Source organism: Erpetoichthys calabaricus, chromosome 7, assembly GCF_900747795.2.
Source record: "Erpetoichthys calabaricus chromosome 7, fErpCal1.3, whole genome shotgun sequence".
In the NCBI taxonomy this organism is placed as follows: Eukaryota; Metazoa; Chordata; class Cladistia; order Polypteriformes; family Polypteridae; genus Erpetoichthys; species Erpetoichthys calabaricus.
This window is the reverse complement of record NC_041400.2, coordinates 96,169,022-96,184,472: the sequence shown is the minus strand read 5'-3', so window position 1 is coordinate 96,184,472 and position 15,451 is coordinate 96,169,022. Positions and strand designations below refer to the sequence as shown.

At 35.9% G+C, this 15,451-nt stretch overlaps 1 protein-coding gene across 2 annotated transcripts in view; it reads left to right on the top strand.

The window, feature by feature from the left end:
* tbck (TBC1 domain containing kinase) overlaps positions 1-15,451 on the top strand; it is a 291,120-nt gene that overhangs the window by 83,189 nt on the left and 192,480 nt on the right. For both annotated transcript variants that reach the window (XM_051929957.1, XM_051929956.1), the window contains exons 13-16: positions 1,599-1,648; positions 5,213-5,342; positions 11,892-11,990; positions 13,383-13,445. In XM_051929957.1, the coding sequence (XP_051785917.1) occupies positions 1,599-1,648; positions 5,213-5,342; positions 11,892-11,990; positions 13,383-13,445 (342 nt within the window). The remainder of the gene's footprint in view (positions 1-1,598; positions 1,649-5,212; positions 5,343-11,891; positions 11,991-13,382; positions 13,446-15,451) is intronic.

Genomic DNA, 15,451 nt, shown 5'->3' with positions numbered 1-15,451 from the left:
GTTTGGAGGAAACCAGGCGCCGCTCATCACCAGGCCAATACCATCCCTACAGTGAAGCATGGTGGTGGCAGCATCATGCTGTGGGGATGTTTTTCAGCGGCAGGGAATGGGAGACTAGTCAGGATAAAGGGGAAAGATGACTGCAGCAATGTACAGAGACATCCTGGATGAAAACCTGCTCCAGAGCGCTCTTGACCTCAGACTGGGGCGACGGTTCATCTTTCAGCAGGATAGCGACCCTAAGCACACAGCCAAGATATCAAAGGAGTGGCTTCAGGACAACTCTGTGAATGTCCTTGAGTGGCCCAGCCAGAGCCCAGACTTGAATCTGATTGAACATCTCTGGAGAGATCTTAAAATGGCTGTGCACCGACGTGTACCATCCAACCTGATGGAGCTTGAGAGGTGCTGCAAAGAGGAATGGGCAAAACTGGCCAAGGATAGGTGTGCCAAGCTTGTGGCATCATATTCAAAAAGACTTGAGGCTGTAATTGCTGCCAAAGGTGCATTGACAAAGTATTGAGCAAAGGCTGTGAATACTTATGTACATGTGATTTCTCAGTTTTTTTATTTTTAATAAATTTGCAAAAACCTCAAGTAAACTTTTTTCACGTTGTCATTATGGGGTGTTGTGTGTAGAATTCTGAGGAAAAAAATGAATTTAATCCATTTTGGAATAAGGCTGTAACATAAGAAAATGTGGAAAAAGTGATGCGCTGTATATACATACATACATACTTTATTAATCCCAAGGGGGGAAATTCACATACTCCAGCAGCAGCATACTGATAAAGAAACAATATTAAATTAAAGAGTGATAAAAAATGCAGGTAAAACAGACAAAAACTTTGTATAACGTTAACGTTTACTCCCCTGGGTGGAATTGAAGTGTCGCATTGTGTGGGGGAGGAACAATCTCCTCAGTCTGTCAGTGGAGCAGGACATTGACAGCAGTCTGTCACTGAAACTGCTCCTCTGTCTGGAGATGACACTGTTTAGTGGATGCAGTGGATTCTCCACGATTGACAGGAGCCTGCTCAGTGCCTGTCGCTCTGCCTCATATGTCAAACTGTCCTGCTCTATGCCTACAATAGAGCTTGCCTTCCTCACCAGTTTGTCCAGGCGTGAGGTGGTCTTCTTCTTTATGCTGCCTCCCCAGCACACCACTGCGTAGGAGAAGGCACTCGCCACAACCGTCTGATAGAACATCTGCAGCATCTTATTGCAGATGTTGAAGGACGCCAGCCTTCTAAGGAAGTATTAGTCGGGTCTGTCCACTCTTGCACAGAGCATCAGTATTGGCAGTCCAGTCCAATTTATCGTCCAGCTGCACTCCCAGGTATTTATAGGTCTGCACCCTCTGCACACAGTCACCTCTGATGATCATGGGGTCCAGGAGGGGCCTGGGTCTCCTGTCTGCGTATTTAAGTTTATTCCATAAGCTTTGGCTGGCAACCTTATTTATTGTTGGTTAATTAGTTGGACCTTGTCTGTGTATTTATCCTAGAAATGCTTATTATTTCCATTTGCACAGCTTTCAATTATTGTTGAGGAATTCCTGAATTTTCACTGTTAAATTGTTTTCTTGTCTTTTGTAGAGGCTGAAAGATGTATCTGGCGAGGCATACTATCCTCTATTAGAGGATGAGTAAGTAATATTACAGATATTTAGCCATTGACAATATATAGTATGTGTGTAGTTTGACAACAGCTAAATCAGTCAACAAATAATACCATGATGAAATTCAATGAAAGTTTCCTCCCCAACTCTTGGGGATAACCCAGTATGTTGTAGTCTCACATAAAACACTTAAGCATCTAAAATGTTGGTTAATCTTTAAACCAGAAATTATGTAGACATTTTTCCAATATATCTAATACGTGATATTATACATGATAGTAAATAATGTGAATACTGTGTATTTGAGTAGCTTGCAGAAAGAACACAAAGTGCAGTTATTGCATAATGTACAGCTTTAGAAAATAAGATCAAGTTCTTCCCCATTCTCCATTTTCTTTACAGTGGTTGTGCAAGTAGTGTGAAGCATCTACCTGTACATTCTTCATCTGTATAATGCACTGTTTTTCATCACGATTCTTTCTCTTTTTCTGATCCATTTTTTTATCTACTTTTTAGAAGATGTGTAATCACAAATTTAAAAAGGACCATTTTAATGATGTAGTTAGTTTAGTGCTATGAAGCCAGGTACAGAAAAGAAGCATTTAATGGGGTCATCTACATTAGATAAATGTGCATTTCATTATAAAACTAACTCAGCTATCTCAGTTTGCTTGATTAACTATTTTTCATGTAGGAGTTTTGTATAATAATAATAATAATAATGCTAATAATACATTATTATTTTGTATCATTTAGCATAAGAACAAATGTCAGTGTCCCACCAGAAAAAGTCTACTAGCCTCTGCCAATGGCCTATCCGAGCCTGCTTTGAGTGTTTCCCAAAGTGTTAATGCTGATATCTGGAGAAACATTCAGTAAGGAACATGTTGAACATCAGTCTGACCCATTTTTGTCTTGTTTTTGGAACATGTTTTTTATTTTTCAATTTCTTCTTTAAAATATTTAATCATTATTTAACTTTTCCCTGTGGGCCGCCATGATATTTAAAGTAAATACGGTGTGTTCGTTGATGGTCTTGTGTTTAGGATGTTATTCATAGGGGGTGCTTCTCAAGAGAGGGCATCCTTTTTCTCTGCTGCACTTTAAATAAAACTGTTTAATTGGACTTAACTTACAGTCAAACATAAACAACACACATTTGTTTTAATAAAAAAAGAAATTTGTGTGGAAATTAATGGAATGAGTAGTTATCTGTTAATAATAATAAGCTGAGCTGGATTAGTCCTTTATCCTTTGTGTTGCAGGTTTGACAGGGCAAGTGGCAGTAAAAAAGCCATTCCTTAAAGGACAAAATAGGACCTAGAAATACCAGATCTGGACTACTGCAGACTGGACAAAGTCTCCTCTTCACAGCAGAAATTGAAACTTGCTTTTTTTGACCACTGTTAAGCTGTGCTTGAAGCTGTTGTGCTGTGAGGTGCCTATCGCACAAGCTGGTGACCCTCAGAAACTTGTCTTCTGATTGGGTTGTGGCTTTGGGTCTGCCAGATCTCTTCCTATCAGAGTTTCTTCCATTTTCCAATTACTTCTTTGGACTGTGTAGGAGGACACTGTACCCACTGACACTTTGACTTTTTTTTTTTTTTTTGCAATTTATCTAAATGAAAGGCCTATACTTATAAGGGTAATAATGCTCTGTCTCAATTAATTTGTTAATTGCTGTTTTCTTGCCATTATCACTGGAATACTGTCTAAGCAGTACTTTAGAAGGTCTGTTCTAGCTCTGTTTAAAGATGGACAAAGAGTTTTTAAGTAATCAACAGAAGTTGGAAAACCTGTGGAAATTGTTTGCATTAACTTGTGTGGAACGAGCCCCGGACACAGACAGACGGACAACGGTTTGTCACCCAACGCACACATTTTATTGCTGTCCAATATTTAAAAGGGTGCACAACCCAGTGCCTCCAGCACCAATCCCTCAAAGTCTAGGCCTCTCTCTCCAGTGCCTGCTTCCTTCAGGCCGCCTCCACTCTTTTCCAACAAAACTTCGTCCACTCCTCGCCTGACTCCAGTCCTCGAATGAAGGGAGGCGGCCCCTTTTATACAAGCCCGGATTGGCTCCAGGTGCTTCCCGACACTCCTCCGCGGACACTCCCCTGTGTGGCGGAAGTGCCGGCTGCACACCCGGAAGCCCTCCGGGTGTCCCCAGTCTTCTTCCCCCCAGCACTTCCGGGTGTGGCGGAAGTGCTGAGGTCCAGGGCTCTCTAGGCACTGGGGCGCCCCCTGGCGGTGACCACGGGCCCCTACAGGGTTGGGCTTCCAAGCCCTGCACCCGTGGTCCCCAACACAACCAGGGCAGTTGCCCCCTCGTGGTCTGGAGGAGGCGCAAGCCCTCCTCCGGTCCTCTCGGGCTTCCCGGCTGGGTACCACCCCCAGCGGCCTGCCACACTTGCAAGGCTTAATTAACTTTAATTGCTGCAGAAAATCTGTGGTTTGTAACGTATTAGTTGTTTCTTGAAGAAGGCTCTTTTATAATATTCTGAAATGGCATTTTTTCAGTTTTTGCTTCCCTAAACATTTAATTTAAACCTTTAGCAGTTTACTGTTTACATTTTCACAATTTTAGGTCATTGCATTTCAACTGAATTAATCTGAAGAAAAACTGAGGTGTTCTAAAACTTTTCGCAGGTAGTGTAGAAGAGAAGGTAATTGATTAATTATTATTTGTAATGCACTGAAGGAAAGAAAAATGTCATCTCCAGTATGAATAGAGAAGTCCTTATGGGTCAGATAAGTTATGATCCTTAAAATATAATTTTAATCCAGGTCATCGTAATAATTATGGTTGCAGTTGAAGATGATCTCTTTGAAGTAACATTTTAATATTCACTTAAAATTTCCTGCCATTATGAGCTCACGAACGCTCATGTTAGGGATTAAAGATAGAACTTTGACTACCGGTATGTATTGTTGATCATCTCAGTTAGATGTGTATATATTAGTCAATATTCATTTAATTTAATTTCATTCATTTTTCCAAAAACTATAATACAGCAGCCTTCAGAATCGGTAATGATCTAGGAACAAACAGGGTTGCTTTTTAAAACAATATTTACACTAATCTAGTCTTTTTATCATATCTGGAGTGAAATACCTGGCCAATCTAATCACTTTTTAGCTCAGATTGTTCTTGAATATGTAAATAGTTCTCCTGCAGGCAGACTGTTTTTGACTTCAGTGTACTAAGAAGTTATACAACTTTTTTCTACGTTAAATGTTTCGACTTACAAAATATTATGTTTTTTTTGATGGTATCATGTTTTTTTTTATTTCAGTTTAGTGTGAACATTCCTTAATAAACACAGAGAAGGACATCTTTTAAATTGTTTTTGCTTAAAAGTGTTGATAAATTCCAGAAGCCAAAACTTGCAATTAGTGATGCTTCAGAGTAGTACTGTTGGTATAGAATAAAATAAGTGAAACCTGCCTCTTTTCCTTTCCTTTCCTACACTGCATTTGGTTTTTATTCTTAAATTTATATTGTTTTCATCTTATAAAATGCTGAACAATATTCTATAGATGTAACCATGGCAGTTTTCTAATAGATCACTATGTTCTCTGCTTTCACAGACAATCAAATTTACCCCAGTCAAATAACACCAATGAATTAACTGCTGCTGTTAACCTTCCTCTGATCATCCGGGAGAGGGACACAGAATATCAGCTTCATAGAATTATTCTTTTTGACAGACTTTTGAAGGTAAGCTTAAGAATATAACAGGTGAACTTTAAGCAGAAGTCAACAGTAAAATAGAAGTGAATGTTTACATAATTTTAATCTCAAAAACAATTCCTTATTGTAACAGGTCCAATTCAGACTTACTTTAAACAGAAGAAACAAGTTCAGTTACTTGTTCGTATACAGTAATTCAGAGAAGTTCATTCTATTGTTACTAAAAATCATAAATGTATTCATTGTAAATGAAAGAATACATTTTTCCCGTTTTCTTTAAATAGGAGGCTTAAATAGTGTGTAGTATTTTCTTTTTATTATTTAGAAACAAAATTCTGATGGCAGTAAATATAGTAGATTCATAAAGTATTCAGACCCCTTCACTTTTTTCACATTTTCCTAGGTTGCAGCCCTATACTTAAATCATTTAAATTAATTTTTCCCCACATTACGCATCCTCCAGAATGACAAATGACAAAGCTAAAACAAGATTTTAGAACTTTTTACAGTTTTATTAAAAAAATAAATATATGCGTTGCATGGTAGAGTCGCTACATTGTAATGTGCGTTGACATGATAAACATATTAAACCTCAATAGTGACGAATATAATATATAGATTCTGTTTTAGTTCTCTTTTAAGAGAGCCAATGTTGTGTATTTGCACTGTAGAACTTTTTGTTTTTTTTATCAGTTTATATCGGCTATTTGTCATTTCTCAGCAAAGTGGCCAGCAGGAGAGGAATATCTTAGCCAACCTTCATTCCATTATGCCCACTGTGGTGGAAGCCACTAACTTACTGAGGATCTGTATTCAGTTTTTGTGTGGTGTGGGTATACATACATTAAACAACAAAGGCAATTTAGAGCAGTGTCCAGTTTTCTTGATGTAATCAGAGCAATTTACTGAAATTCTATTACAATAGGAAAACCTAACAAAACAAGAATGAATCTGCTTTTGTTAACCATAAGCAGTGACTTTCTATTACACCCCAAAATGCACAGGAGAGGTGTTACAATCTACTATATGTTTCCTGTAAGTTGCATGTCAGTGTGGTGCCACCCATCACTTTTGAACTGCCTTGCGGGTGTTATCATGTCACTTCACAGGGGACAAAGCTTTTTAGCTAGGTTTCATAGCTTAACGACAGCCAATTCCTCATGGGGGTCTCCAAACCCCTAAGTCATTGATTGTGTGTTATTTCCTCATGACACTTGGTGCTTTGCGAAATACTTCAACCCCCACGAAATACTTCAACCCCCGGATTATCAATCATGTGTCTAAGCTTCACAGGGTACACATTTACAAGATGATTGAGACTTATAAAGGTAAATTGCATAGAAATGTGTGCCCAGTAGGTTTTATAAATCAGATTTTTTTGGCGTACACATATTTTCATGCTCTAATCTAAGCAAATTTCCTACATGTTTCATCATGTTGACGCTCAAAATGTTTTGGATTTTGGGATTTCAGATTAATGATAGTCAACCTGTGTTTAAGCTTTAAGATGTCTTTTGAGGGTGTGTGCAGCACGAAAACTAGTAAACAGGAAAGTATCCTTCTTTGTTCAAAAAAACTGAAGTATCCATTATACTCTGATTGTTTGCAGTATTTTGGATTTGAGAAGGAGTATGATTTCAGTAAAATCTACTGCATATATAGCTGGTGATATCAAGGCAAGAATTAAGAATTCATAATGAATTGACTGTGTTTATCACAATGGTGGTACCACACTGGTGACTTTGAACTATAAAAATGAGAACAATGGATCATTGTGACCTATGTATTGCATAAAATTTCTCAATGTAGGATTTTGTTGTTTTTAAAAAAACAAAACAAAAAAAAAAAAACTATTATTTTCAAATAGAATAAGTAGGTCTTGTAATTCACTGCCCACCAAAGGATTATATTGGAACTGCTTGGTTGCTGCCATATAGATTTACAAATGTGATGATATTACACTTATCTCTTGCAGTCTTTTTGAGTGGTATTTTTTTTTTTGTACAGTTTTGATATTGTATAATTATCATTACGGTGAGACTGCTTTTCTGCCCTGAAAGAACAGGCATAGATTGTTTCTTAAAAGTAGCTTGTGAATTAAACTGTAATAAGACAGCTCATCATAAAAACAATAATAAAATAATAGTAATTCCACTTACTGTTTTGTTTAAAAGCTACGGATGCTCATTAAAATACTTTTTTGCATATCGTAACAATTTGAACATATACATTTTCTGATTTGCTGCTTTTACTTATAAAATGGAGAAATTATGGTATCAGGTATATAAAGCTTTAATGTATGTTAATGAAATAGAGTAAAGTATTATACATTAGAATATGATGCATTTAATCCTGTTTGTTATTTCCTCTTTCATTGAAGGTTCTTAATTGCGCTGCTTGACCACGTTAATTTAATTTTAACGATAAAAAAATACTTTACATTGTCTAAATAGAAATGAATAGAAGGTGTTTTGCTTAGCACATGTTGCATATACAGAGCCAAAGGTCCAAAACCTGTTTCCTCCAATATATTGTCATAGAGAACCAAATCCTCTCCTAGGAGTATCAATTGAAAAACAGGAAACAAAGCAGAACAAGGTGCCATTCCATCACAGAAACATATCCATTCACATATCTGTCCTTACTCATATAGCGGCAATTTAGGGTTTCCCTTTCAACCTAATCTGCCAATCTTTGGGATAGGGATGGTAACAGAGTTCCTGAAGGAAACTCTAACAGATATACAAGAATGTGCCAAACTCACACATATAGTGGCTGGGTTGTATTTTTAACCTAATATTTAGAAAGTGTGTACCAAGTAAAGAAAACTAAAATAAAACAACTCTTGTTTATACCTTTGTGTGGTTTGGCCTGCATTCAGACTAAAATGAATTCATACTTTAAGGAATCTCTCACATATTTGAGCTTCTTACAAAGAAATAAAAAGATGAGCAATTAGAGACAGATACATTTCAAAATCAAACAGTGTATAACAATTTCATACTTTAACTGACTAAAATAATTTCAGAACATTTATCCTAATCATCCAGTCATTTTCTAAATCCACTTAATCCAAATTTGAGCAGTATGCATAACTACTGTAAATGAAATTAAAACAGAAACATACAGTATGTTTTAAAGACATTGCTTGAGAATAGACTGATAGCTTTAATTGTGCTTGGTGTGACTGAAGTTTGAGAAAGTCTCACAGTTGAGTAAAATGTTTCTGACTGTGGTAATTCGCCTGCCAGGCATTACTAATGTAAAATAAGAATAGTGTAAAAATGACTTACATGTAGTTGAAAATAAAAATCACTTACCTTTTTAAACTGTTGAAGTGTGGGTGCATGCTTCTGCAGAGATTTTAGTTACATCTTGCGACTGTGATAACATTTTAAAGTTTGTATTTTTCAGTTCAGATAAAATTATATAAATTTTGTTTATTTTACAGTATTTTAACTTTTTAATAATACTATTCTTGGTTTGTTATTAAAGATAAGTAATAGGTTTCTAACTTTGAAGTATTAATATTTTTACTGCCTTTTTAGTTGAATTCATGTGTAATGCAAAAATCACCTACTACGATAGCAATGTCTATCTGTCTGTCAGTCTGCATGAAATAAATTGGATTACAGTGGAATGATGATGTTGAAATTTGGAAACACTTTTATTCTTCAAGGAACCTTTTTCAGAGCTGTTCAATTTTTGCTGAGATACAGTATCTTAAATATGCTGTACACATTTTTTAAATTTCAAAAGCTCCCATTGGAAAGCATTGGTGAAATTGTGTATCCTTAAACAGAGCAGCATTCTTCAGCTTCAACAACAAGTTTAATGTCTCAATTTTACTTTGAGAATGGTTTCTTCAATGTGTATATTTTTAATATTTTTCCCTTGTACTCATTTGACAGCTACAGCGAAACGCCTGCAGTTTTGTGCACTGATGCAAGTAGTATACCTTGCTGCAGGACACGGGATGGGGTGGGTTCAGATGTAGGCAGGGTTGGATTACCGAATATTACATATAAGAAAGGTATGACTTTAGTTGTGTATTTATTTGTCCAAGTCGCTAATAATAATATTCTCTATTTATTCAGCTGAGGGTAGGGAATGCTGCAGGAATCTGTGGTAACCGGCGTGAACGTCTCCAGGCTGGTGGTAAGACTGTCCTCCTGGTATTGCAAACAATCTTTGCTTCCATTTGGGAGACTGGCGTCATCCCAGTTGACTGGAAAACGGGACTTGTCGTCCCTATCTGGAAAGGGAAGGGTGATCGCCTGGATTGCAGCAGCTTATGGGGGATTACACTGCTCTTGGTGCCGGGTAAGGTCCTTGCTAGGGTTGTCCTCAATAGGATCTGTGATAGCTTTAACCCCTACCAGCGACTGGAACAGTCTGGTCTAACGCTTAAGAAGTCAATAATCGACTGCATCCTGGCATTGAGGGTTCTCATGGGGAGCAAGCGCAAATATTGCCAGAGTTTCTTTGCTGCCATTGTCGATTTCGTAAAGCATTTGACTCAGTTGCTCGAGCTACCCTCTGGGACATCCTGAGACTTCGCGGGATCCCCTCAAGGTTGTTGGATATCATGGCTGGCCTGTACACTGGTACTATCAGTGCAGAGTGGAGGTAGAATCTCAGCATTATTCCCAGTTGATTCTGGGGTTTGTCAGGGGTGTATTCTTGCTCCTACTCTGTTCAGTGCTTGCAAGGACTGGGTGTTGGGTAAGGTTGTGGGGTCCAGGAGCTGTGGGGAATCTGTTTGCAAAGAATGATTCACTGATCTTGACTTTGCTGATGATGCTGTGTGATCCTCGCAGAGTCAATGGAGGCTTTGATCAGGGCTCTCATGAGACTGAGCGAGAAGTCTGAGTGTCTAGGCTTGCGAGTGTCCTGGATAAAAAACAAGATCCAGGGCTTTAATGACCTCTTAGGCACAGCTGTTAGCAGTGTGTCTCTCTGCAGAGAAAGTGTCGACCTTGTCAAGAGGTTTACTTACCTCCAGGTCATTTTCCGGAGGTTGGGAATGGACCACATGTCTGTCTTGGGGGTTGCCAACCAGGATCCCAAGCTGTTTCATTGTGTGATGGGTGCGGCAACAATCTGTACCAGTGCATGCTTCCTGACCTTACCTGTAGTAATTATATTATTTGCTTATTCACCACTATACAAGATAAGTGTTTCTCTTACTGTACCACAGTGTGGGGAATAGTCTAATTAAATGCTAACAGTCTAGCTCCTGCCTCTGCCCCATCCCGCACTTGTCTCTGTGTCTGTAAAATATCTTGCATGACCCTCAATCATAGAAGCTCTCTTCTCCTACTATTTGAAGTTAAAGCCAAGAAGTGACATGATGTTCATGTCCATAAAACTAAAAAAATGAAAAAGGAACTAGCAACTGTACAAATATATACTGTAAATGATGGCTTTATGCTACAGTGAATAAATGTTAACTTGGTATTTCTGCTAAACTAAGAACAGCGTTATTGCTTTATTGTCTAAAGGTAGTAATGACTCAGTATTTCTTTAACACTGTTATTTATCAGCAAAGCTCTACAGTGATCTTTTTTTAAGCCTTCTTGGGCGCAGCCAATAATTTTAGCTTGACACTTGAGCAAAGATTTTAAATTTCCATCAAGAATGTCTTAGAAAAATGTTGCAGCAATTTAAACTACAATTAGCCACAGATTCTCCACATCCTGCAACAACTAATAATAGTACCATTTGGATCTTTAGATCTTTAGAATAGAACTGGAATCCCCTGTCTATAAAAGCAATTTTAGCCACATGATATTGTAAAATGTATTAAAAACATTTTACTAACACTAATAGTACATGTAATTACATTTTTTTGTAATTTGTTTAAAATTTTTGATCAATAATAATAGCAAAAATAAACAATTAAAAAGTTACAAATAATAAAACTAATACTGCTGTTGTAAAATCCCATCTCAACCAGTAAATATATAACTCTTCCCCCATCCCCGGCATGAAATCCAAGTAACAAACCAAGATTAACAAAACCAAAACCCCTACTCCTTCCAACCTGACATACTCAAGCTAATTCAACACTATTATTTTTAAATATGTCTCTCTGATACAAAAATATATCAAAAACAACATTGTGGTAACAAACTCTTTCATGAAGTGACTAGACAAATTAGAAATGCTCCAACTTTCAAACCAGCTAACCAAGTCTCATATGCATCTGAATGTTACGTTTTGTTTACATTTTCGTACTTGTTACCAAATGTGGCCTGTATTTATTTGTGTTTTCTGCGTGCTGTTTCGTTACAAAAAAGTCATTTCTTTAAATTAATATTTTTTAAGTCTTATATGTGTGAACAATCATGACAAATATGATATTGTGACTAATGAAAACCTTTTCTGAATCTTAAACTGCTTGAAATAGTTTATCCGTTCAGGTTTTTGAAGTTAGAAATGTTTTCTTTTCTATAGTGTAGAAGTCTTGAAATGATGCCTACATTGTGTAATTAATTTATTTTAGCATTTGTAAATGTCAGGACTGCAACTTATTACTTTCCATCATTTGACTACTTAAATAATTTTCTACAGGCATACCCTTTCAAAAAGAATCAGATCTGGAAGGAAGCAAGAATCGATATACCCCCTCTTTTAAGAGGCTTAACCTGGGCTGCACTTCTTGGCATTGAGGTGGGAGCATAATAAAATATGAAATTATTTTTGACGGCATGCCTGACATAAATGGAAAGAATAACCTTAGTGAAGTTGGACTTTAGCAAATGATAACACTGAGAATAAGTAGAATACATGAACTATAGTTTAACATATTTTTATAAGGAAAATGCTCTTAATAAGATGAAATTTACTGATTTTAAATTTGCAAAAATGTCAATATTTGTGAATTATACACAGGAATATTTGCTTAGGGACATTAAATCGGGTATGCTTTTAATCTGTCAATTGTATATATTAGATGGTGTATTTTACATTGTTCTTAAATCTGTAATAGTGCAGTATATGTTAAAAATGTGTTGTACTCAACGTGGTTGCAAAATAGCAATCTTAAGATAATACACTACTGCTACAGAAACTAAAAGTTTAAGATACTACTTTAAAGTTTCTGTTTAAAGTCTTTTTGAATTTATTTAAATGTTACTCCTTTTATACTGAAATCACACTTTTTTCAAAACTGTAGATTTTTAGAGGATTGGGTTTGTACTTAAAATTCTATACATTAAAATGATGTACCATTAATACAGTATAATAAAGAGGTGAAATGCAAATAGTTTTTGAGATGTGCAATTGAAACTATTGAATATGTAATTATTATACAATATACAACTATTGTAATGTCATATCAAGAATAACAATGGGCATCCTTTTAAACAACCTACACAAATAGTAATTTAAACATCGTATATAGTGCCTGAGCACCCACTTGAGTGAAATTGTAAGGAAAGAAGTGCACCATACTGGATCCTATCTGGAAAACTAAAGCTACCATGCACAGCCTAATCTTATACTCTTTGGTGGCTCCAAAATGGTCTAAAATGAGAGTGGCTTATTCACTAAGCACACATTATGGAATTACCCTCATGATAATCTTTTGGTTTGCTTTCTTTTTTTTTTGTTTGAATGCTAGTTGAGGAAAAATATATGCAAGTCAATTATAATTAAGGCAAAAGAAGTATGCTAAATTAGCAGCACTAATTATAAAGTGGCTTCTATGAAAATCTGCAGCCCTACAGGATTTGAGTTTGACACTCCTGACATATGTGAGATATTTGAATGTTTCCTGAATGAATACAGATATTAGAATGTTTCCTAAATGTATGTTCATTATTTATTGAAATGGATTTTTTTTCTGTGTAATGCCTTGATCTTTAAAATATATCACATTTATTTATCAATATTACTGCAAATTCCCTGCAAAATAAGAATGCATTCTCTTGCCTTACGACCTTAGAAAAGATTCTCATTTTCATTTAAAAATCCTCAGTTTCCTGTCAAGCTTCTGTGTTTTATTATGATACACTGTCAGAGTCTTCAGTTTAATTTCTTCTGTTTTTTTTTCTTTCTCAGGGTGACATCCAAGCTAAGTATGATGCTATTGATAAGGACACTCCAATACCAACTGATAGACAGGTTTGTTTTTCTCCTTTTTTAAGTCATTTTTAGATTAATATGATGTACTTCTGAAAAAAGAAAGTCTACCACAAGCAAAACATTCTCTTTAGGTATGGTTCACCAGAAGAAGAGAAATAAAATGACTATCTTTTGTAAATTATTGTTTACTTATATGATTGCAGACTTTATTTGTTAATTTAGTCTTAGTATTTTCATTTATGTTGCACTTTTCTTATCACATATATTATTTCAAGTGTATTTAATTTTCTAGCTGTAATCATATCCATAATGGAAATTCTTATACTGAAATTAGAGTACAAAAAATGCATGTACATTGACCATTTTTCAAGTTTTTGCAAGACAAAATACAATATTCTCCACCCTAGTCTGCGCCATACACTATTTCATTGTAACATAGCACCTGCTTAATTCAATTTATGTCTTATTCTTTGTAGTGCAAATTTGGAATAATAGATGGATCAAAGTTCTTATGTATTCAATGTTTAGTTTCCTGATAATATGGACTGATGCCTTAAATGGCACAGTAGAAGTATAAAGAAGCACTTATAGTTCTTCAGTGTATACTCTATATCTAAGTCAAATGGTGCTCAAGCTAAACCAAACATGGATCTTCATTTAGATCACTTTTGTACCATTAAAACCAAAACAAATTGCTTAGCAACTCCAAACAAGGTGTAGAAACATCTTAACAATGATCAGTAGAATTCAATGCAACTAGCCAAATTTCAAGTGTCATAACAAAGGGTCTGAATACTTGTGTCAATATGATACTTAAGTTTTTTATTTTTTTATTTTTAATAAACTTACAAAAATCATAAAATTATGTTTTTTCTTTGTCAATGTGGGTTATTGAATCGTGTTTGATGAGGGAAATAATTAATTTAAATAATCTAAGCATTTTACTTTTTTGAGCTTACAGTTTAAAAAATGGGTAAATGCCAACTTTGTCCTACACAGCCCATGCACTGCAATTTAAAGTGTCTGGGTCATGTGTGTGCTTGTGTTTCACCATATAAATGCTTCCATTGCTTGTATTTATAATGATCCACTAATTAGACCACCAACCTTTGTGAAAGCTGGTTACAATTCTAATTGTGTAGCATAGTTATTATTTTATTGTTTTCTTCCTGGAATTGTTTTTCATACATACCTTTGTGTTGATTACCTTAGCTTGTTCCTTATCAAAATTCTGAATCATTTAATTTTTAACTTGTTTGTGCTTTCAACAACTTTTCTGAAGAAGGATTAAGAAGCCTTACCATGTGATCTGATTTAATCACTAGATTAATTATTTTGAATAATTACAGTTGTGCTTGAAAGTTTGTGAACCATTTAGAATTTTCTATATTTCTGCATAAATATGACCTAAAACATCATCAGATTTTCACTCAAGTCCTAAAAGTAGATAGAAACCAGTTAAACAAATGAGACAAAAATATTATACTTGGTCATTTATTTATTAAGGAAAATGATCGAATATTACATATTTGTGAGTGGCAAAAGTACAGTATGTGAACCTCTAGGATTAGCAGTTAGTTTGAAGGTGAAATTACAGTCAGGTGTTTTCAATCAATGAGGTGACAATCAGGTGTGAGTGTGTTATTTAAAGAACAGGGATCTATCAAAGTCTGCTCTTCACAACACATGTTTGTGGAAGTGTATCATGGCACGAACAAAGAAGATTTCTGAGGACCTCAGAAAAAGAGTTGTTGATGCTCATTAAGCTGGAAAAGGTTACAAAACCATCTCTAAAGAGTTTGGACTCCACCAGTCCACAGTCAGACAGATTGTGTACAAATGGAGGAAATTCAGGACCATTGTTACCCTCCCCCAGGAGTGGTCGACCAACAAAGATCACTCCAAGAGCAAGGCGTGTAATAGTCGGCGAGGTCACAAAGGACCCCAGGGTAACTTTCTAAGCAACTGAAGGCCTCTCTCCCATTGGCTAATGTTCATGTTCATGAGTCCACCATCAGGAGAACACTGAACAACAATGGTGTGCA